This window comes from Ambystoma mexicanum, chromosome 9 (genome assembly GCF_040938575.1).
Source record: "Ambystoma mexicanum isolate Mex_15411 chromosome 9, UKY_AmexF1_1, whole genome shotgun sequence".
In the NCBI taxonomy this organism is placed as follows: Eukaryota; Metazoa; Chordata; class Amphibia; order Caudata; family Ambystomatidae; genus Ambystoma; species Ambystoma mexicanum.
In genome coordinates, this window is record NC_090931.1 from 1488878996 (window position 1) to 1488901987 (window position 22992).

General features: G+C 48.4%; 1 protein-coding gene across 1 annotated transcript in view; it reads left to right on the forward strand.

Annotated features, from left to right (window-relative positions):
- LOC138489261 (unconventional myosin-X-like) overlaps window positions 1-22992 on the forward strand; it is a 788454-nt gene that overhangs the window by 654711 nt on the left and 110751 nt on the right. Inside the window, exons 28-30 of the mRNA XM_069616957.1 lie at window positions 2122-2217; window positions 7814-7907; window positions 21123-21178. Coding sequence (XP_069473058.1) covers window positions 2122-2217; window positions 7814-7907; window positions 21123-21178 — 246 coding nt within the window. The remainder of the gene's footprint in view (window positions 1-2121; window positions 2218-7813; window positions 7908-21122; window positions 21179-22992) is intronic.

Consider the following 22992-nt stretch of genomic DNA (forward strand, 5'->3'; position numbering starts at 1 on the left):
ACATGAGTTTTGTCTTAATGACGATAAAAACGGAATTACTCCTCATTGGCAATCAATCTAGACTAAACCAACTACCACAATCCTACAAATCCTTCAACATTGGCGGCAACATTATCTCGGTTGCAAATGAGATAAAAACACGTGGAGTTTATTTGGATTCATTACTTTCCCTAACAAGGCAAGTCAACGCCATTGCCTCGGCAGCAGCCTACACCTCCAAACTGATCATCGCAAGCAGACCCTTCTTAACAGCGCCCCGGCCTACCTTGCTAGACAAATGTCCACAGTCCACCCCAACAGACCCACCCGCTCAGCCTACTCATGCCTCCTTACCATCCCTAGGTTTAGACGGTGTAAAGCTGGAGGCTGCAGCTTCCCGGGGATTGCAGCCAAACTATGGAATTCCATTCTGTTGGCCTTAAGATCTGACCCCCTCCCTCTGGTCCTTCCGCAAAGGCCTCAAGACCTGGCTCTTTGCCCAAGAGCATTAGAAGCCACCTTTAGACAGTGTAACATATGCTGTGTAAATCCAGAATGCACGCATATTAAATATGGTAAACTCAATGGACCGTCATAAAGACCCCTACCTAATGCATGCTACAATTAATGTAATACCAGCTGTAACTCTTGTAAACAACGCATGCTACCCCTGTAAGCTATGTCTGTAACAGAATACCTATGCAAGAAAATATTGTAACGTTTGTAACCTACCACCATTGCAAACCACCACTGCAACCAACTCTCTTAAGAAAAGCGCTGAGATGCCCCTGGGCTTGATGCGCTATACAAATAATGAATAAAAAAAATAAAAATAAACAAATGCTTTCCCTATTCATGTTCATCCTACACATGGGGACACAGAGCTTTCTTTCTGGGCCTTAGCCGGCAGTATGCGGACGGCTCGCACATCTCTACTTTGAAGGTGCATTACGTTGACGACATTCATCAGCTGAAATGTTGTCTCTCCTTCACTTGCACACATAAAAGAGAAGACGCAAATCTCGCTCCTTGCCAGACTCAAGCCGTTCACCTCCTTCCGTAGACTTAAGGACCACTTTCCAGGTCCCGTGCTTTCCCACATAGGTGTTCATAATGCTCCTGTTTTAGGTGTTCAAGCCATTACTCTGGCCCCACCAAAAGCTGGTACATTGCAGCCTTCATTAAAGGGCTGAACAACGCCAACCACATTAACAACACTCAAAATAACTACTCTGGATAACTCTGCAAGCCTGCAGTACCTTTGAGGCAGCCTGCATCTCCAACAAAGCTCTGATAACCAAGACTCATACCTGGCCGAGACTTTCATTATCTCATGAGGTTACCACAATATCAGGATCCAAGACATCTCCTGAATGGAACCCAAAGAGGAGATGAATATCCAGCGAGCATGTTCAAACTCCAGTACAATGGAGCAACAGGACACCAGCGCACCTCATGCCACCCTGCTGCTCGTCAGGAAGCAATAGAAGACTCTGCTTATCAAGGAACAATACAATGACCAAGGATGACAGTTCATTAATAATTGAGAATATTCTATCCCCCTCCCTCTGTGTACCCCACCCACAGCCGTGTGCCACTCGGCTGCGTTTTAGATGGGATTGTACCTAAATAATCACCCACATAATTACTGAAGATGAAAGTGTGACCTGTGCCTTCCAGTGTACATGGAAAGGTTGTGTGTGCCTGCCTGTGTACATGTGAGTATTGTGTCTTTATACATATGACAACTGCAGGCCCGCCTATTCTCATGCTAGTAAAGCCCCGTGTCCCAGCCTATGTACATGGAGAAAATGGCTGCTCATATCATGTCTGCCTTCAGGAATGTCCTGTGTGCCTCCCTGTTTACATGGGAGGTGTGTATGTGTCACCTGAGTGCCTTTGTTTATATGGGGAAGTCATGGGTGCCTGGTTGTGTATGTGAGCGAATCTGCATGCCTACTTATGCACAAAGGTGAGCACTCAGGGTCTCTAAGGCATCGTTTGGTAGGGAGCAGAATTTTCCTTGGGATGCTTAATCTGTATATTCTTTGGATGTTTGTATACCTCAATCTTGTTCTGCCCCTCTGGGGGTAGGTTCTCTGACCTGTTGTCAGTGACTTAAATCGCTATGTTTCATTTTAGGGAAATCATTGATATCCACGAGAAGGAGAACGCGCTCGATGTAGTCACCGCAGACCGTGTTTATCACATCGTTGCTGAGTCACCAGAAGATGCCAGGTACAGAAGGAAGTTAAAGTCACAACTTTGGTTTTCTGCATTGTCACTGCTGGCATGCTATGTGTGGGCAGGCATGTCCTCCACAGCGGGGAAGTTCACATCAGTCAATCCTGAACACAAACCACCACCAGAGCCCTCGGCATCCTCATTAATTTCCTCAACAATTCACCACCCAAAGAGTCCTGGCAATGACTCACACATACACAGCTCACTTCCCAGAGCCTTCACATTATGCTGGTAACACCCCGCCATGAAGAGTAGTCACACCGGAGGGCCCCTCACAAGCTAGACTCTTCACACCTCATACCCTGCACAATTCCAGACCTAGTGCCTGACTGTCCACAGGCTTTGCACCATACAGCAAATGCCACTCAAAGTTAGAAGCCCGCTATCCAGAGCTCCACACCTCACCAAGTCGCCGGCAATGGTTCTTTTCATGGTTTCTTCATTAAATCCCTGCCCACCTGGGGTATTTACATGCATCTCCTGTTGTGATGATTTGTCAACATCCTCCTTGTGTGCATTTGTCGCACTCTCACTTGGAGGGTGTTTGACCAGTTCCCCTTGGTTAGGTATTTTTCACCAGTTCACCCTCCCCCTCTGGGTAGGTGTTTCAGCAGTCCCCCTACCAGGGTGCATGTTTCACCAGTCTCCTTCCCTCCCCGGGTGTATATTTCACCAGTTGCCCCCTGTAGTGGGTATTTTACCAGACCACCCATGTAAGTATTTCATCAGACCCCACACTACCTGGGTGAATATTTCAACAGTTGCCCACCGCCCCGGGTGGCTATTAAACCGGGTGGCAGATTGTGCCACAACAGTGGGTGGCTATTTCCCCAGTTCTCCCTCCTATCCCTTGGGGTGATTATTTCGCCAGGTATTTTATCAGTCCCCGCTCGCCCGACCCTCAGGTACCCCGCCCCCTCCTGCCCCCTTCCCAAGGTTGACTCATGGCAAAAGAACAACACTGTATAAAAGGCCCAGACCGGGAGTTAAGGGGGTTGGTATCTAGAGGCAGAAATTGCAACAGGAATGTTAAGCGAATGGCCAGTATAGAAAGGAGATTGGAAAGGGAGCTTGGAGTGCAGAAGGCTTGCGACAAGTCGGAGAGTACGAGAATAAGGAGGACGAGGCAGTGTAGGATTTGAGGAGGTTGTAGTTGGGCATCAGGAGAATGTGGTTAAGGAACACCTGAAGGAGATTGGAGTTGAGGATCAGGTGGAGGTTGGAGGAAAACATCAGGAGAAGTTGCAAGTTCTCCTTGCTGGCAAGTTTGTAGCTAGCAAGTGAAGAAAGCTTGAGCGATGTGGTGAACCAGAAGGAGTCAGGCGACGTATTGAAATGTTCAAAGTGGTTTGATTTAAAAGAAAACAACTAACTGGCCCTAATTCTAGGAGGAAAGTTCCCTACCTGTCAAAACTATAACTATATGTGCACATCCGTGTCTAAAGCAAGAAGTCCTCAGTCCTAAACCTAACCAACTAACTGGCCCTACCACTATCCAAAAACCGAACAGAAAGAAGGCAGCCGGAGCAATAGCCTCTGTCTGTGGCTTGTGTCTGGCCCAACACTTCAAAAAATAGTTCTTCAATGTCTTACAGCATTTCATGTCTTCTTGGCAGACATCAATGTAAAATCAAAAGAATGTTTGTATGTTTCCTCTGGCTACAAGTCTCTTGATGCCAAGTCTGTGGATCTTGGACTCCCCAATGTCCTTTGGCTCTCTTGGCAGGCCTGTTCACTCTCAGTTCATGTACTACACATAGAGCTCTTGCCCACACTGGTTTCTCAGATTCCCGTACTCTTGCTGGTTCTCCCAGCCTCTATGCAAGGTGTTTGTATTTAGCTTGAGTAGATACACATAGGGCGCTGGCTCATTCAGGTTTCTCAGGGTTCTGTAACCTTGTCGGCTTTCCCCTGGTTGGATGTAAACAGTATGTATCTCTTTGCATCATATTCAAAGGGGTGCTTGCCCGTTTGGGCTCCCCAGGCTCCCATAACCTTGTTGGCTCTCCCAGCCTGGATACAAAGTGTTCATACTTCTCTTGCTCTGATTCACACAGGGCGTTATTCCTCTTGGGTTTCCCAGGTTCCTGAAACCTAATAGGTTCCCCCACCCTCGATGCAAAGTATCTGTACCTCTCAGCAGTTGTCTCTCCATGGTAGCGTTTGCTTCCCTGGTGCTGCTTCTCTCAACAGCTAATGTCCTTCGGGCATAGAACTCAGGGATTCGGACTCGCCGAGACAAGATTGTCCTGGAGTCAGTTGCTAGGCCCCTTTTCTGTGGAACCACCACCAGAGGAAATGGGTGCTTCTGCATCGCCGCCAGTCTCCCCCTGACCCTGGCTTCTTAGATAGATGGGACACCATCCTTCCAGTGTTTCAGCTAGTGTTTGGCTCGCTCTCTACGCCACCGCTGGCTCGTGGTCTAGCGTGGCTCCACATCTCTTAGTTGTTCTCTCCACAGAGATTCCTCCCTGTTCACAGTTCTTCCTGGGTGTATATACGTCATCAAGATCAAAGAAAGTGGGTCTTTCTTTCTTCACTACGGCTTTCAGGTGAGATCCAGCATTACCTGAAACCAAAGAGAGGAGCGGTCACTGTTTGGTGGTTTCAAAACAGAATTAGTAACAGTCTTTCCAGTTCCCATGGAGGCAGATATTGTTTTGTAGACCGGGAGTTCCTTTTCGGAATGGGAGTCCTTGTCCCCATGAGGGGCGTCACTCCCAGTGAGGTCCCACTTGCCCATACCCCTATGGGTGGAGGGTAAAAGGAGGGGGCTCCCTTCTGGGTAGAAGGGACAAATAGTCTAGATTCGTACACAAGGCATTTCTGTCCTAAATCAGGGAGTTTGGGGTGGCCCCTATTGGAAGGGGTGGGTCCCACGGTTGGAAGAGGAGGAATGAGGTGTTGAGGAGGAGCAGGATAAATGCAGTTGTAGAGAAGCTTGGAGGAAAGGAGGTCTCCGAGCCATGGTGGTGGCAGAACCTTTGGGAGGCTGCCAAAATCAACTTGGAGGAATAATAAACCTGGTTAGCCTTATTTGGAAACTTGCTAAAAATCCAACGATTGCCCGTATGTGCCAAACAAGGTCCAACTTTGCCTGAGTTTCCTACAACTGCTTAGAAGGTGGTGATACCCCACTGGAGGAACCTAATTCTGAGAAGGAGAGAAGAGGCAACTGGCATCAAGACTGAGTGACTAAGCAGGGGAATCCCTGGGTACCTAGGCACACTGAGCTGGGGAATCCCTAGGAAACTAAGCACACTGCACAGGGGAATCCCTGGGAACCTAAGCATATTGAGCAGGGCAATCCCTGGGAACTTAAGCATACTAAGCAGGGGAATCGCTGGGAACATAAGCACACTGGCACTAGCATTTGTGCAGCTGCTTAGAGAAAGAGGCACTTACTAACCAAGGGTCACAGTGGAAAAGGCAGACTAGGATAGAAAGATACCAGACTCCACAACCTTCCCCAGCGGGTTTACAGTTGGAGATATTTTCGAGTTTTTGCCTCATTATCCAATTGTCAACAGAATATCTGTGTGAGGGAGAATGGCGAGTATAGAAAAAGGAAAACAAGGCTTAGTCTTTTCTGATGATCCATGTCCTGGTTGTGACACCCACTTGGTGGGTATTTCACTGTGCCACTTTGGAGGGTATGTCCTTCCTGGTGGGTATTTCACCATATTCAGCCCTCTCCCAACCCACGAGTGTTTTATAAGATCTCCTTGTGCATATGTGAGCATGGCACCTGTTGTGAGCGTTCTATTGGGCCACATACCCTTATGGGTATTGGGAAGTACACCCTATAGAATTTTGGACCAGGTCTCTGACTGCGACTCCTTTTTACCATTTCACAGACTTGCCCAAACCCCTGTCATGCAGCTGTACAAACTGCTGGGAACAAACTGTCCCTGGAAAGTGCAATCGGAGAGTCTGGCACATGATGAATTGCTGGGATTTGGAGTTCAACAAAACAGCTCATTCATGGGCCCGGTCAATGATTGAGGGAGAGGGTGTGTCCTGGGCCATGTCCATGAGACGCAGGGAAGATTGGGCTTCTTCAAGCTCCTCTGAGATTTGATAAAGCCCTTCCACTGTAAACAGCAGGATTACTCACATCCTGAGATCGGCATGTGCCCAGTGCCAGGCGTTTGAGCCAACACCTGCTGTGTGTTCGACTTCATACAAGTTCTGTGGTTTCCTAGCTGTTTTCTGAACATATTAAAAGGCACCAGCCGCCGTGTTTAAGCCATGTGTGGGGGTTGCACTAACTGTATATAAACATCCAGTGTCCCTCTCACCTCCCCCCCAAGAGAAGGCTTCTGGATGCCCCCACAAATAATCTTGTGTGATTCCTTTATACAAAGATGAGTCTTGCTTGCAACCTACTCTGCCACCATAAAGACCATACACATGTGTGTCCCATAAGGGAAGTCTGGTCTGCCCCTCCTAGGAGTACAGACTTTGAAGCCCCACCGAAGAGAAAAGCCCTACGCGCACTCAAGAGAAGGGCCCGAGAGCCCCAAGAACAGGGTCTTATATAATCGCAAAAGATGATCCACGTACACTCCAAGCATGGGTGGCCCCAAAAGAGGAGAGACCTGTGTGGCCCCTCCAGAGACAAGTCCTTTGTGGGTCCAGCAGAAGAGCGGTGATTGCCCTAGTGGAGAGCCCAGTGTTTCTCTGTGTAGTCTGACACTCTAGGACTCTCTCATACTTACTGTCCCTCACACTCTTCTCTCTCTCTCGCTCTACATCCCTCTGCCTGTCTCTATCTCTGCTGCTGTTTTGGAGTCGCTCCTCACCTTTGGTGTGGTAATGTCTCCTCACACTCCTAAGTGCTTGTAATGTACACACCACCCATTTATTAACCCACTCTGCCGAACAAATTGCCCCCCTTCTCTTGTGCAAAGCATAGCGCCCTTCGGTTCCAGCACAGAACACACTCCTTCCCTCCTATTGGTACACAGACAGAACTCACTCACTCACCCTGTGAGTGCATGTATATCCACATGATCCTGTGGAAGTTCATACAGAATGCATCCACACATGGGTTCCGTACCCTCTTGATAGCCCTACAGAGATTGCTGCATTCTGGGTACCTGTGCACAACACACATCTGTCTGACTGTTCTTGCACTCTACAGCATCCTCTGGTTGTGTGACCATCTAGTAGGCACTCGCACCGAGCATTGTACCCTCTTTGGCCCCGTAGAGAACTCACTCTGTGGGTGCCCCTGCTGAATAGCATTCTCCTGCCCCTGGAGAACTCGCTCTGTGGGTGCCCCTGCTGAATGGCATTCTCCTGCCCCTGGACACAGCTGCAGCCTTGGACCAAGGGTTTTATTAGAACTCTGTTCCTGGGAATCGCATGCCCCATGAAAACCCACATGACTGGAGATGGCTTTATGCTGTGTCTTTTGCTACCTTACATCAGCGTGGTACAGAAATGGTCCAAGCACCCCAGGAGGGGGATCTTGTGATGCGTGTTTAAGACCGCTTTGTGCTCAGCGAATTAGTCTTGCTCTACTCCATAGGTTCTAGCTCCTCGTTTTCTCACAGATCAACAGTTTTTCTTTCTCTTTCCACAGTGGTTGGTTCAATGTGCTGAGTCGAGTTCATGGTGCTACAGCCCAACAGCTGCGGGAAATGCGCGACGAGCAGGCCAACCCAAAGAATGCAGTGGTGAGTGGAACCCCCCCGTTGCTTAAGGGGCCAACAATGCGTGGATGTTATTTTATGGACTTGGCACTTTTCAATGTGTACTATGGAAAATTCATAGTGCAGGGCAGGTGACATGATGGGGTGCCCAACACAGATCAAGGTGCCCACAAAGAACTCTCATAGCACGTTGTACTGTGTGAGCGAGCGGTGCATAGCATTGAGCAATTTATTTTTTTAAACGCATACATGTTGTCATGTGGGTCCCTTGCTGTAGGCTTGGCATAGTACAATGTGCAGGTTAGTCCTTTTCCTGGGGTATAAGGGTATAATTTGCTATTCCAACTCCAGTCCTAGAAAATGTGTGCAAGATTTCTGATTTTGGAGCCCGTAGAAGACATGAAGTACCTCGGGGGATGTTTGGGAGAACACTTGGGTGTAGTGTGCAAACTACTACCCTAAGGGGAAGACTCTCAGGTCTGCTTGAGGCCACCCTTTCTGCAAGATAGTATGACAAAGTGCTCAAGTCACGTGATGACGCACGTACATTTTCAGTTTTATCATAAAACCCCCTACAAGAAAAGGCAGCTGGGGCTGCAAGTCTAGGCGCAGCCCCTATACATTATCTCCCAACCTTGAAGGGGCTCCCACCTCACTGGCCCAGTCTCCCTACTGCACGATGGCTTGCTAAAAGGCTGCTTTGCTATAGCCAGGTTACCCCCCAACTGTTACGGGCACAGCCTTTTATAACTCCCTCAGGGATGTCCTAGGTGACCTAAACCAGGATCATTGGATGGTCTTACCGTATCCCTCCTCTGGAGACAGTCTTTTACTCCCTATCCTCATTCTTTCTGACACTCCTCTTCTCTACCACTCACTCGGCCTCTATACCCTCTATTCCTCTACTGTTCTTATCGCTTCTCTCACTTCATTTGACTCCACTGTCTACCTCTGTTCTGGTCTTACTCCCCCTTTTGCTGCTTCCGTCTCTTCTCCTCTACACCCCCCCTGATCTTATCGCCTGCATCCACTCTCCTGGCCTATATATATATATCTATCAATTCAAGAACCTTCACTTCACTCTCTCCAAACATGCCAAGTCCTCCTCTGCCTTCTGCACACTCCTCTCTGGCTCTTCCTCTGCCTTCTGCACACTCCTCTCTGGCTCTTGGTCCTCCTTTCACTTCCTCCAACCTCGAACACCTTTCACTGCAGACTGATTCTTGTTTCTCGTGGCTGTTTATAGGCCTCCCCATCCTATCGAGAAAGTTCTCTGGGCACCAGTTGAGTACTTGAGTCAGCTGCTTCCCTGCGCCAATCTCTTTCTGATCTACTTTGAACTTCTCCCATCTCCTCCCCTTGTGGACTGGCGTGTCTCCTGGAAGGCTTCATTAGAGCCTTTAGCCCTGCACCCTTTTCAGAATCCATTTCCTTGCAGCCTGTCACGCCGTCTCTAGTGTAGTTTTTTCTCCGTTCCTCTACTGGATCAAGTAAATCACTGTCCATAAAGATTTTTGGGGGTGCTGTACATCTCCCCATTGCTACAAGCTTGTCAGCCACTGCTTTACTGTTCACTAACAGTGGTCTGGGGACACTGTGGTAGGATGTGGGCCTCGGTCTGCTCCTGGATGGGTGAAGCCAGTCATTTTTTAACAGGGTGACCATACCTCTCCTGGTTTGAGCCAGGATTTGGTTGTTGAACCCTGGTGAATTGTGGTCCCTATAGCACTTGTTGGTTTCTGAAAGGTGTTGCTCTCAGTGGTCCACTACCCATTCCAGCGGCATGAGGGTGCTGCATGCTGGTAGCTGTAGTGTCTGAGTCGCGACAAACATAACTACAATGATCAACTCCACCTCCAAGTCATGTGGTATAACCAAGCGTGCAAAACTATTTAAGGCCCCTGAGTGGGTACTAACTGGGAAAATATGCCTTTAACCAGTTGTTGGAGTGCTGTAGTCTGCATAAAAAACTCTACGTGAAATAAAGGACTACCGCGATGCAACTTCCTTCAGGGCTGCCTTCAAGGCAATCAGACATTTCATCACCATGGGTTTTCAGCCTCCCCCCCCCCCCGTTACATGGCTCTTAAAAAGGATGTATGCCTCAAGCAGTGTGTAATACTCAGTCGAAACCAGTAAACGTGTGCTCAGTTGGGTCATTTGATGTAGGCTTCGCACTGAATATGGTATACCAGGAGAACAACTATAGAGCACCGTTTGTAACCAGGGTCAGCAAAGCCCATAATGCCCCGCAAGATCATACTGCCAAATGAAGGATGAGTGGGGGCATGTTACTGTGCACAATGCACTAAGAGCATACATCATTCGTGTGACTGGCTTCTAAGAGGCGCAGCGCTACTCAGTGCAGTCTGAGTTACTTGGATATGGCTCATCGCAATATGATGAGTTTGGGGGAAGATTTGTAGTGCACTTCTTGAAATCCCTGATGGGAGCTTGCACCGTTCAGAGTGCATCAGGGTTGCATTCACAGTGCAGTATGACTGACAGGAGATGGGTTCAGCATTAACCCACAGCATTCAGCGACTACATTCCTTGTTCAGTGTGGGTGACCCAAGCTGGGGCTTGGCAATGCATGAGCTGCACCAGGGTACGCCCCAGGGGGGCATTAGTATTGTGCTCAACACAGACCTTTTAAACCAGTAGCACATGATGTCAGCAGGTGAATTATTGGATTGTTTGTGAAGCCCATAATCGGCACTGAATTCAGATTCCCCTATTCCCTACATTAAGGTACCTTAACATCAGACTTTCCACTGAGCACACAATGAGGTGGAGTCACAGCAGGAGGACAGTGCAGTGTGTTATGGGATGTGGGATTTTGTTTGTGGAGCTACAGGCTCAGTGCTTCAAGGCTATAGTACTTTCTGTTGGAGTTGAGGGACCTTTTTAAAGGGACATACTGCTTTGCTTGGTTCCCTCTCCAATTACTCCTCCTATTGTCTGGCCTTCTCGTGTTCCTCCTCCTGGGAGGGCCTCTTGGGTCCCTCACACATCTGCAGAAACCTCTGGCTTTCCTGTCTCCTACATCACTACCCTCTCTACTGTGGGCTAGGCCCTCTCCTGATCCTCTGCTTGAGGAGTTATTGCCTCTCCTTTTCCTCCACTCTAGGATCCACACCTCTTACATGCCTCGTGTTTTGCCCTTCTGGGGGCTGTTGTGGCACTCTCTTCTAGAGATGATACCCCCTTGTGTCTTTCCTGTGGGTGGGGGTTGGAGCCACTTGCATGTCTTTTCTGGATGCTGTATTTTGTCGTCCTTATTGGGGCTGTACCCACTATCACTGCTTTGGGGTCTTTAAATTGGCATGTTTTTTTCTGGGGGCAGTGCAATCTCTATTGTTGCTCTCTTACTGGGCTGCATACTGTCAGGTGGCTCTTTTCCCTCATCTGGGTACTGAGCCTTCTTCTTGGAACTTTACCCTTGTCAGTTAAGCTGTTCCTGGATACTAACCTGGCCTTTGGAAACCATGAAGACATTCAGCAAGTAAAGGGAAAGAAGGTAGTTTTCTGACAAGAGTCAACCAAACCCCTTTGCTCCCTCACCTTGTTGGATTAAGGAAATTGAGTGCAGGAATTTCAGGTGGGCAGTTCTTCGATGATGGAAGAGCTGTAGCAGTGGGGGAGATGAGAAGAAGTATTCATTTTACCCGTAGCTTTGCCACTTCGATTAACCCCCCTTTTTTGGTGTTTGATAATACCTGTTAAGGGTGATTAGCCCTTGTGTATGGAGGACCACCGCAGACTTAAGCATCAGTCTTTGGTTAACCTCTTCTGAGTTTCAAAGGAGACAGGGAGAAGGAAATGGCACTCTTTATGGATTTTTCCGGCTTATGTTTACAAAAGCCTTTCAGGGAAAAGGACAGAATTTCACTCATGATACGTGGTCGATGACTATGCAGCTTCCATCTAGAATTATGAACGTTTTGACAATGTCGTTTCAGGCTGGTCGGTAGTTAAGGAGCATGGAACATGACCACTAAAATAAATACCTAATAAAGTCAAGCAGTGTTCTTGAATTCGGATCTCGTAATGGCATCCATGAGTCTTGTCCTGAATAGTTTGAAAGACAAGGGTTTCCTTGTTCCGGGAACATAAATAGTCAGACTAATAGGGGTTCTGGGTCCCGGGTCGTCAGTTCTCTGGTTTACATGGCGGCCATTTCATAGTGGGAAGAACCGAACAGGGACTATACCTTTTAGTCCAGTTAGGTTGCCATAAACCTCCTGGCAAAAGATAAGGCAATGTTCTTTTGATTTTAGTGACCAGTTCATTTAACCTGACACTATGTTCCCCTCTCGGCCCCCCCATCTGGTTTACAAGCTTGGAATCTTTACTGCTTGGCTTCCCAGGGTGATGGAGGTGAAATTGTTTCACTAGTTTCGGGGGAAAGACATTTTTAGCTAAAACCCAGGTTCTATCTTCCAGGCCATCTCCTACCCAATCAACCAGGTATTGAATAGTCCCTCTCCAAAATTAGGAATCCATGATCTTTTTGACCTCATATTCGTCTTGGTTGCCCACCGCCGAAGGTTGAGATAGAAGCCGGTCTCCATAGCAATAAGAGTGCGTTACAGGTTTCAGGAGAGATGCATGAAATACGGGATGGATTCTGTAGTTTGAAGGTAGAGCTAGCCTCATGGCCACTGGATTGACGACTTTCTTGATCTTGAATGGGCCGATGAATTGAGGTTTCATCTTCCGATGACAAGAGGGCATGCAGTTATTGGTTGTGGCTAACCATACTTCATCATCTACTACATAATGGGGTGAAACACGCCTCTTTTTATCTGCATATGTTTACGTCAAATTTAGCAAATTTTTTAACTGAGATAATGCTTTTGCAAAACCTTAGGTGTAGGTTGTTGATGTGTTCCTGTGCTGGTGGTATAAAAGATAAACCCACTTTAGTCAATGGAAAAGAAGATGGATGATATCCATAGGATACATGAAATGGAGAGTCTGCTAAAGGGGAATGGTAGGAATCATTGTACACGAATTCTGGAATGGGAAGTAAATCCAACCAGTCCTGGTCACAGGCAGTGGTGTAGCATCGTAAATATTGATTTATCTCCTGGTTTACCCTTTCAGTTTGTCTGTCACTTTGAGGGTGATAGGTGGATGAAAAACAGAGATCTATAACCAATAATCTACTGACTTCTTTCCAAAACCAGGAAATGAACTGTGAACCTCGGTCTGTGATGATGGCTTTAGGTAGATCATGGTGATGAAATACATGTTCTATGATTAGCTGGGCTAGCTTATGGGCCAATGGTAACTGGGTCAGGCCAATGAAATGGGCCATTTGGTAATAGGGTCCACCACTGTTAGAATGGTTGTTCGTCCTTGGACTGGAGGGAGTTCAGTAATAAAATCCATAGAGCAGTGTTTCTATGGTCATGAGGGTATGGGAAAAGGTTGCAATAAACCCATAGTTTTTTGATGGCTAGTGGTTGGACTGATACAGTTGCCACATCCATGAATGTAGTCACGTACATCATTGGCCCAACCCTTCCACCAAGCGTCGCATTGTACTTTCTTCTTTGTTTTTAGAACCTCACCATGGCCTGACCCTTTGCTATCATAGCACCATCGTAAGAAACATGACTGGATGGCTTGAGTTGGGAGCCATGATATGTTACCGTGAAACAACAAACCTTGATGTTCATGATGTGACGGATCGTCTTGGAGGAATCGTAAAGTTTGGGCCTTTGTGCACGCTAGACGGAACTGCTTCTCATAACCTCCCAGTTCGACATGATGAATAATCAGGATCTGAGAAGTTTCTATGAATAGGAGCCCTTCTACTCGGTGCACTAGTGTCTGGTCCCGTCGAGATAAGGCAAAAGCTTTGGTGTTGAGGTTCCCAGGCGTTATATGTGACCATCAAGTTGAACTGTAAGAAGAAATGGATCCATCGATTCTCTCTCTTGTTGGTGAATCGAGCTGTACGAAGGAACTCCAGATTTTTATGACAGGTGATGACTTAAACTGGGAATTTAGCACATTCCAGATAGTGCCTCTATGTGATAAAAGCTTCTTTGATGGGCAATAATTCTTTGTCAAATATACTGTAATTCTGCTTGGTTCTGTTTAGTTTTCTGGAATGAAAAGCGATTGGATGTTTCAATCTGGTCTGAGGGTCACATTGTGATAATACTGCACCTACAGCATAATCGGATGCATTGGCCTCCACCACATAGGGTAACTCAGGGTCTGAGTTCTTGAGAATCGGGGGATGTAGTAAATTTGAGTTTTAAACAATCAAATGCCTCTTGCTTGAGGTTGTTCCATTTGTAATATTACCTTTTTGTAGCAACGTGGACGATGGTATGAGTATCTCTGAGAAACGTGGTATGAAGCGATGATACAAATTCGCAAATCCTAGAAACTTCTGTAGCTCTTGACCGTGGTTGGAATGGGCCAGTCCAGGATGGCATTGATTTTCTGGGGATCCATTTCGATTTTACTCGGTGAAAGTATATATCCGAGGTACGCAACTTTCTCTTGATGGAATACGCATTTTGAGATCTTGGCAAACAATTGATGTTTCTGTAGTCAATAGAGGACTTCTCTGACGTAGGCAATATGGTCTTGCAAGGAGGATGAATAAATCAAAATATCATCTAGGTAAATCACTAGGTAGACCTCAACAATGTCCCGGAAGATGTAATTCAGAAAGAATTGAAAAGCAGCTAATGCGTTACACAACCCGAAGGGTATTACGAGAAATTCAAAATATGCATACCATGTGGGGAACAGTTTTCCATTCATCCCTGGCTGCTATCCTTATCAGATTGTAGGCTCACCGTAATTCTAGTTTAGTATAGGTTTTGCTGTCCTGCTTGCTCAGGTAGGACTTGGATCAAGGGTAAGGCACATCTGTTCTTAATCGTGATATTCATTTGCTGGTAGTCTATGCAGGGCCTAAGCTCGGTTTCTTCTTTCTTGAGGATGAAAAAAATGGGGACCCCCGCTGGAGAAGGGGAGTGACATATGAATCCTTTAGCCAGATTGTTATCAAGGTATTGTTTGAGGATGACGTTTGGTTCAAGAAGGTATAGAGGTCTTTCAATCTGTCAGTTAAGCTGTTCTTCGATACTAACCTGGCCTTCGGAAACCATGAAGACAGCAAGTAAAGGGAAAGAAGATAGTTTGGTGACAAGAGTCAACCAAACCCCTTCGCTCCCTCACCTTGTTGGATTGAGGAAAATGAGTGCAGAAATTTCAGGTGGGCAGTTCTTCGATGACGGAAGAGCTGTAGCAGTGCAGGAGATGAGAAGAAGTATTTGTTTTACCTATGGCTTTGCCACTTCAATTACCCCCACTCTTTTTTGGTGTATAATACCTATTCATGGTGGCTAGCCCTCATGTATGGGGGACCGCCGAAGTTTTTAGCATTAGTCTTCGGTTAGCCTCTTTTGAGTTTCAAAGGAGGTGGGGCGAAGGTAATAGCACTTTTTATGGAGTTTTCCGGCTTATGTTGGCAAAACCCTTTCAGGGAAAAGGACGGAATTTCACTGCCTGATACGTGGTTGATGACTATGCGGCTTCCGTCTAGAATTATGAAAGTTTTGGCAATGTCGTTTCAGGCAGGTCGGTGGTTAAGGAACATGGACCGTGTCCGCTAAACTAAATACCTTAGAAAGTCAAGCGATGTTCTTGAATCTCACTGGTAATACTGCTGAGGCATCAGAGCGTTGCGTGCTGCGTCTCAGAGCGGAATCCTTGACAGGCTGAATTCTGATCTCGTAATGGCATCCATGAGTCTTGTTGTGAATAGTTTCCTCGTTCCGGAAACATAAATAGTCAGACTAATTGGAGTTCCGGGTTACGGGTGACGTCAGTTCTCTGGTTTACATGGCGGCCATTTCATAGTGGGAAGAACCTAATGGAGACCATACCTTTTAGTCCAGTGAGGTTGCCATAACCTTCCTGGCAAAAGATAAGGCGATATTCTTTTGATTTACTGCCACCCCTCTTGTGTAGCTCACTTCCTGGGTTCTACCTTCTCATGTGGCTCTTTATAATGGATTCTTTCCTCCCACGGATTCCTCATCTATGACATCCCTATTCCAGTGTAGCTGCTGCCTGGGAACTTTTCCACTGCCAGGTGTGCAGCGCTGCTCTGTCTGATGCACCTACGTGCCCCACACCAGAAATAATGTTTGGGGGTCTATATGTATAAATAGTGGCACTGCTCACCGTGACTTCAGTTCCTTTTTTCTGTACACTGTTCGTTGCTCGGGAACACACTCATCAAGTTTAATTTTCGAATACGCCTTGCCTTGGTTTTAAAGCTTTTGGGTTTCAAGCCATCTGCGGACGGCAGCTGGCAAATTCCAGACTCTGATCCGCACCGGATTTTTCTTTATTGCTTGGGCAAGGGCCACGATACCCAGGAGTGGAGGTCATGGCAGTCCATGCATCAAAATGCCTTTCGGGAGCGTCTAGCAAAACGCTTCGCATTCATCCACAAGGAGAAGGGTCAGGCTCCAATCGATGGGTCTGCAGTCATGTTCGAGGTCACACAGTGTGGATCAACGCTCTAAAGAAAGGGCTGCTCCACGCAAGGAGATGCAGAAAAAGCATCAGAATAGGTCTTGCTGCCGAGTGAGTCCTCACAGCGATATTGCTCTTCTTCGAAGACCCACCCCTCCAGTGATTCGTCTGAGTGGGTAGTGCATCTACTTTTTCACACCTGATCCTCCGTGCTGGACGAATGGGATAACTTCTGCCGGATGACAGCTCAAAGGCAACATCACTGTCCGCTTCAGCTGGAGCGCCGACTGGTCCCACTGTGTCTGTTGCGACCAGCAGGGTGCCGGCTGGGAACCACTTCTGCATGCCCTATGGGTTGGGGCCTGGACCAGAAAGGGACCGAGTTCCCTTGACGCCAACAGGTCCCACCATTGGGCAATGAGACCTCGCTCCGACTTCGCCATCGGCATCGTGGACAACACGGCTCCCCAGGAGTACGTCCCACTCCCTGTGGATGCCGTCATGGTAATGTATGAGGAGGTGGGTGACCAGTTCCCCTTTGGACTAGAACCTCTGGGTTCTAGGGACGTGAGAGATTTCCCAGAGGAATTCTATGGGGAAGGTGAGGATGTGCAGAGGACCTGCAGTTCGCCAGTGGCCTCAGCACCTTCCCGAAGATGGACATTTTGCCAGCTTCCACCCCAAGTAAGCCTCACGCCGCATTCCAGCGCATGATGGCCAAGGTGGCTAGTACTCTGGGACCGTCTGCTCCATCCAGGGCAAAGGTTCAGCATGAACTCTGTGACATGATTCTGGACGATGCCCCCAAGAAGGAGAGGCTCCTAACCTTTGTGGCCGGTCCCCATACCAGAGGTGTGGCAGAAGCCTGCCTCTGTTCCAGCATTGTCCCACCACTTCTGACTCAGCTATTCTCCCCTCCCATGCTTTGCCTTAGAGCTTAGTGTTCAGGCCGCAACTGCTATTCTGGAGAAGTCTACTTTCCCATCCATTTCTCTGGACAGGGAGAGTAAGAGGTTTGACACATAGGGTAAGAAGGTTTTTGCATCAGGCAGTCTTGCCTGCGAGCAGGTAATGCCTCATGTGCCTTGGCAAAGTTCTCCTTTGACCTTTGGACGCATTGGCCAATGCAGCTGAGTATGTCCCGGAAGGAGAGATAAGGGATGGTTTCCTGTCCTTGGTCTCTGGCGGCAAGGAAGCAGCATGCCAAATGCTGCAATCAGGACTGGATGCAGCGGACTCTGTGGGCAGGTTTATCGCCGCAAGCACTGTGGTCAGATGCCATTCATGGCTGAGGATGTCCAGGTTTGCCGGTGACGTCCAGACCTGGCTGTTAGACATGCCTTTCAATGGCCAGAACCGCGTTGGAGCTAAGGGTGAAGCCCTTCAGAAGGTCCAGTCATCGAAGGCAATGGCTACGGTTTTGGGGCTTGCTTTGCAACAGCCCACTACAGTCAGTGTCTCAAGACGGTGGGTTTTGTCCCTCCACTACGTATGCCCTGAGGGGCTGTGGTTAGTCTGCCCCACGTAGAATGCAGGACAGAGGCTTCCAAGAGAGGTGGAGTGTCCGGAGGCATATTCCCTGCCACACCCCAGAGTACAACACCCCAGTGATGGGCATTGCATATCAATGTCGGCAGGGGTTGGGTGAGGTTTTCCCTGGTCAGCTCAGAGTGGTCAGGTACAACTTCTGACATTGGGCTTTACAGATCATCAAGCAGGGTCATTGCCTCCCATTCATCCAGCGCCCTCCGGATCAAGGCCCCAGGCCACCCCCTTGTCTCTACCCCATCTTCCTGGAGGAGGTTTGTCAGCTTCTGTCCAAGCGCACCATCGAACTGGTGCTGAATTTGGAACAAGGAAGGGGGTGGCACTCAGCCTATTTTCTGGTACCAAAGCAGGACATGGGTGTGCATCCTATTCTGGATATGCAGCTGCTGAACCTGTTCCTGCGCATGGATACGTTCAGGATGGTTACGCTGGCTCATATCCTGCAAGCCCTCAATCTACAGGACGGTTGGTGTCACTGGACATTTATGAAACCTACTTCCATATCCTGATTCATTGGAAACCTAGGAATTACCTGAAGTTCGTGGTAGGCCAGCATCACCACCAGTTCAAGGTTCTTCAGCGTTCTGGGTTTTCACCAAGCTGCTGGCAGTGGTAGCGGCTCGCTTCAGGAGGGAGGTCATTCATGTCTTCACCTGCCTGGACTGGCTCATCCGAGCTCGGTCCCCAGCTCTGGTGTCAAAGCGTCTGCTTCATACATGAATGTTATTGCACATCTGGTCTTTTCCCTGAACTGCAAAAAGTCTCAGGTTTTGAAATACCAGTACTTCCGATTTATCATTGCAGTCTTGGACACTCACCTGGGCAGAGCTTTCCTGCCCGAGGATCGAGTGACTAATATCTTTCAGATGGTCAATGTCTTTCAATTCCATGAACAAGTCCCGTTTTCAGGTTTTCTGCATCTTCTGGGCCTTATAGCCTCCTGCTTCCTATTGGTGCTAGAGCCGAAGCTGCACATGAGATGACTTCAGTGGCTTCTCCGTTGCCAATGGTTGCAGTTTCAGGGCCAAATGTCTGACCTCTTACAGTTCTCCGACCAGGTGGATCAGAATCTTGCATGGTGAGCCGTGTGAGACAACTTGCTGAGGCACATTGCTTCGTCAACCTTTGCCCCAGGTGATCGTGGTCACGGATGCCTCTCTGACTGGTTGGGGCACTCACCTGTCGAACCTAATGGTGTTTGGACTGTGGTCTCCCGTGGAGTCTCAGGAACTCATTAACTTCCTGGAGCTGAGGGCGATCAGACTGGCTCTGGTCACTTTCCTCCTCTCTATGAAATGCAAGACTGTTCTGGTCATGATGGACAACACAGTAACCATGCACTACCTCAAAAAAACAAGGTGGTGTGGAGTCCTTCTCTCTGTGCAGAGAAGCAGTGTGACTGGGGTTCTGGGCTCTGGAGAACGCTGTCTCTATCTGGCCAGCAGAGAGAATGTTAAAGCTGATGCCTAGAGCAGATCAACTCGGGTCACCCACAAGTGGGAGTCTCCTTTTGATGGACTCTTAAGCGTATTCCTCCCAGATTGGGGTACCGGTACAAAATCCATTTCTGTCTGCAGATGGCATAAATCTTCAATGTGGTGCCGGGGGAGGGATCGGGATCCTTTTATCCTGCCCTCCGTCACCAGTGTTGGATTTTCTGCTATCATTGGCCCAGGTGTGTTTGCAGATTGGCACTGTGTAAAGGGTTACTTCACCGTTATTTTGGTGTTAGAGGTCCACAGAACAGGGCTTGTTTTTCACAAACCCCACAGTTATGCAGTTCTTGTGGGGCTTGTGTAACCAGTTTGCTGCCCTCCAGTTTGTGATTCTGGCGTGGGATTTGAATTAAGTCTTAACATTTCTTATGGGTGCCCCATTTGAGCCCCATTCGCTGTAATCTTCTTACTGATGGATGTTCCTCCCATGGATTCCTCGTTGCACTCCCTACCTACCCCTCATTGTGGAAAGCTAGTATGCCATTGGTTCCATGGTCAGACAGCATCAGAGTGCTAGGGGAAAAGAGTGAAACTGATGTCACAGGGCATGGCTATGCTGTATATATACTGCACCTGATGTCCTATCCGGTGCAGGGCGCGTAGCAACGTCAGGCAGAGCCGACGCAGTACCGCACTGCACCCGCTGGCACCAGAAAGGTTCCAGAGATCAGCTGCACTGGGATAGGATTATCATGGAATCTGTGGGAGGAACCTCCATCAGAATGGACATTACTGAGAGCTAATATGGGGGCTGTACCCCCTTGTGTATATATTCTGGAGGCTGTGTTCTTTCTTTTGTCCCTTATTTGGGCTATGCTGCTCACCTGTCCTTGCTATGGGGTCTGTAGCTTCTCATTTGGGCTGTATATTCTCTTCTTAGGACTAATCCCTCTCATGTGGCTCTCTTCTGGGACGTTTACCCTCTCCTGTGTGTCTCTTCTAGTTGCACCATCCTGTATTCTGGGCCTGCACGCTCTGTGCGTCTCTTCAGGGCTGCCCCTCTCTTCTTGGGGCAGAACTGTCTCGTGTAGCTCTCTTTCTAGATTCTATCCCTTCAGGTGGCTCTCTTCAGGTACCCATAACTTCTTGGGTGTTTTTCTAGGTTCTCTACTCCTCTTCCAGAGCTGCACCAGAGCTGCACCCTCAGGCTATACCCTCTTTTTGGGGCAGAGCTCTGAATGGCTCCTCCCTAACGCACAGGTCCACATACCCTCCATCCCTCCTCCCACCCTGCCTGATACTGGATGATCTGCTCCCTGCTGTTTCCTCCCCTGGTTGCTTGTAGATCTCTTGCTGCCACATTGCCCGCCCTCCCCTGGTTGTTAGCTCCTCACTGCCTTGTTCTCGGCTTTCCTCACTGTGTCCTCCCCTTATGATTGTAGAGCGCTCTTTTGCTTCCTGGAGATCTGTGTGAATTTATATAAAAGAACTGTCTCACATGGCTCTCTTCCTGATCCCTTTCTTGTGTCCCTCTTTTAGGACTTATCCTCTCGGGTGCCTCTTCCAGGGTTGCGCCCTCTCGCGTCCTTTACGTCTCACCTTTACCTTCCTTTCTATCAGACACTACAGTTTGGCTTTCCTCTCTGCTCCCATGGGTGACCCTCTCACACCGTTGCTCTCTCCTGCGCAGCTTGTTTAAATGTGTCCTGATGATTTCCATCTGTCTTTCATTTAGGGAACGCTGGACGTGGGACTTATCGACTCCGTCTGTGCCTCGGACTGTCCGGACAGGTAGGTGCAGCTCCTGGAATAGCCATCCTTTCACACTTCTTTTCTTTGTATATTTATGATGATGTTTTGTAGGTGCTGTACAGAGATGTAGGGATCACCTCGAGGAAGAGATCAGGTTCTGAACTCGGATCGTGCAGGAGACCGAAGAAGCAGTGCTAGTGGAAAAGACAGGGGGGTGGGGGGAGAACTAGTCCAAGCGGTAGGGGCCAGAGGGTGGTGTTCTAGAGGGAGAGTCCTGGAACAGTTTTTAATTGGGTCTGCCTTCTTCATTATAAGTATCACTGGCTTCTCCCAACCCCCCCTCTCCACCCCTGCAGCTCTTGCTCCTTTCAAAAGGATTCTATGTCTCAATTGTTACCACATTGCTCCCTGACATCCGTTTCCCTCACAAATCTCCCCTCTCCTGGGCCTGTGGAATCCGGAGGATAGGGCCTGAGTGCTAGTACCTCCGTGAGGGTGGGCTGTTTTACCGTGGGTCTGCTGATTCCTTGCACGCAGCAGTGCAACGCATAGCCACCAAGGAAGAGCCAGGTTTCTGTGCCTTTCAACGCTGCATGCAGGTGCCCGCATTGCAGAGATCTTCAAATGCGCGCGCCAAGACAAGTATGGTGGCCATCATTGACACTTCTAATTTCTGTGGACTGCATCTGTTTTGCTCTGGCACAGGTGAAGGGGGTGCACGCAGCATCATTTAAGCCACTAAGCATGAGTGGGAGTAGTGCTCCCTGCTGAATGCCTTTGGGGTAACCTCCGCTGTGCAGCAACCTCATGCGGGGCATCTTAATCTCACCAGGGCGCATGCAGAGAAACGCAGAATCCATTTTTACTGTGCTTTACTTACACATTAAAATGGGGCAATTACTGCCTCTAAATGGAAATAGTCGTCTGGGTGTCTCTGTGTAAGTCTTCGTCTTCCAAAAGCTGCCAGTCTGGTTTAGTGGCCCAAGCACTTCCGGCCTAACCCTAGAAGCGGTGTTTGGGATGCGGGGTAGAATGGAGGTCATCTGAAGGCTGCCTCCAGAGGTCCGTCTTTGAGAATGTAAGTTGCTGTCATTGATTGCTGAATAACACATTTTTCTCAGTAGCCTTGTGGGCTCACGCTTCCGCCTAATGGGGCTCTTGTCTAGGCACCCCTAGGGCACTGTACACTTCTTCCATGTTCAGAAACACTTAGAGCACATGCAGGGCTTTAGTACAGTGACTCTGACTCAGCTGGGTCACTAAGAGTTTCTGAAGTGGGTGACCGGTAATTCTGAGACTCCTCACATGTCCATTCCATCTCAGCTCTCGCATGTTAAGTCCAGGGCATACCGCATTTTACGAGGTATAGTGGGTCTGCGCAATGCCACCTCCACCATCCTTGGTAGGGGCATTGGATAGCTCTCTCCTTTACTTGTCTCCCTCTTCCGCATACTTCCTCCTTCTTTCATTCCTCATCTACTGAGGTTGGGGGTGGAGTTCCTGCCTTTCCTACTCATTCACGTCTTGTTCTTTGTGTGCTTCTCACCTTCTCCTCTGATCCCCTCTTATTTCCTTTCCTGTGAACATCTGTTTCTCCTCCAGACTTTTGTATACAATCTTTCCTCCTCCCTACCCTCTGCTTTCCACCTTCTCCACTCCTCCTTGACTTCTTACCTTTCACTCCTGACCAGTGTCATGTGCAGTTAGGTATTGCCTGTTCAGTGCTTCAGTTGCACCTGAGTTATTGCCTGACCAGTGCTGCTGGTGCAGTGAGATGTATCCCATTCACCACTGCAGGTACAGTGGGATATACCCTGACCAGTGCTGCTGGTGCAGTGAGATGTAGCCTGTTC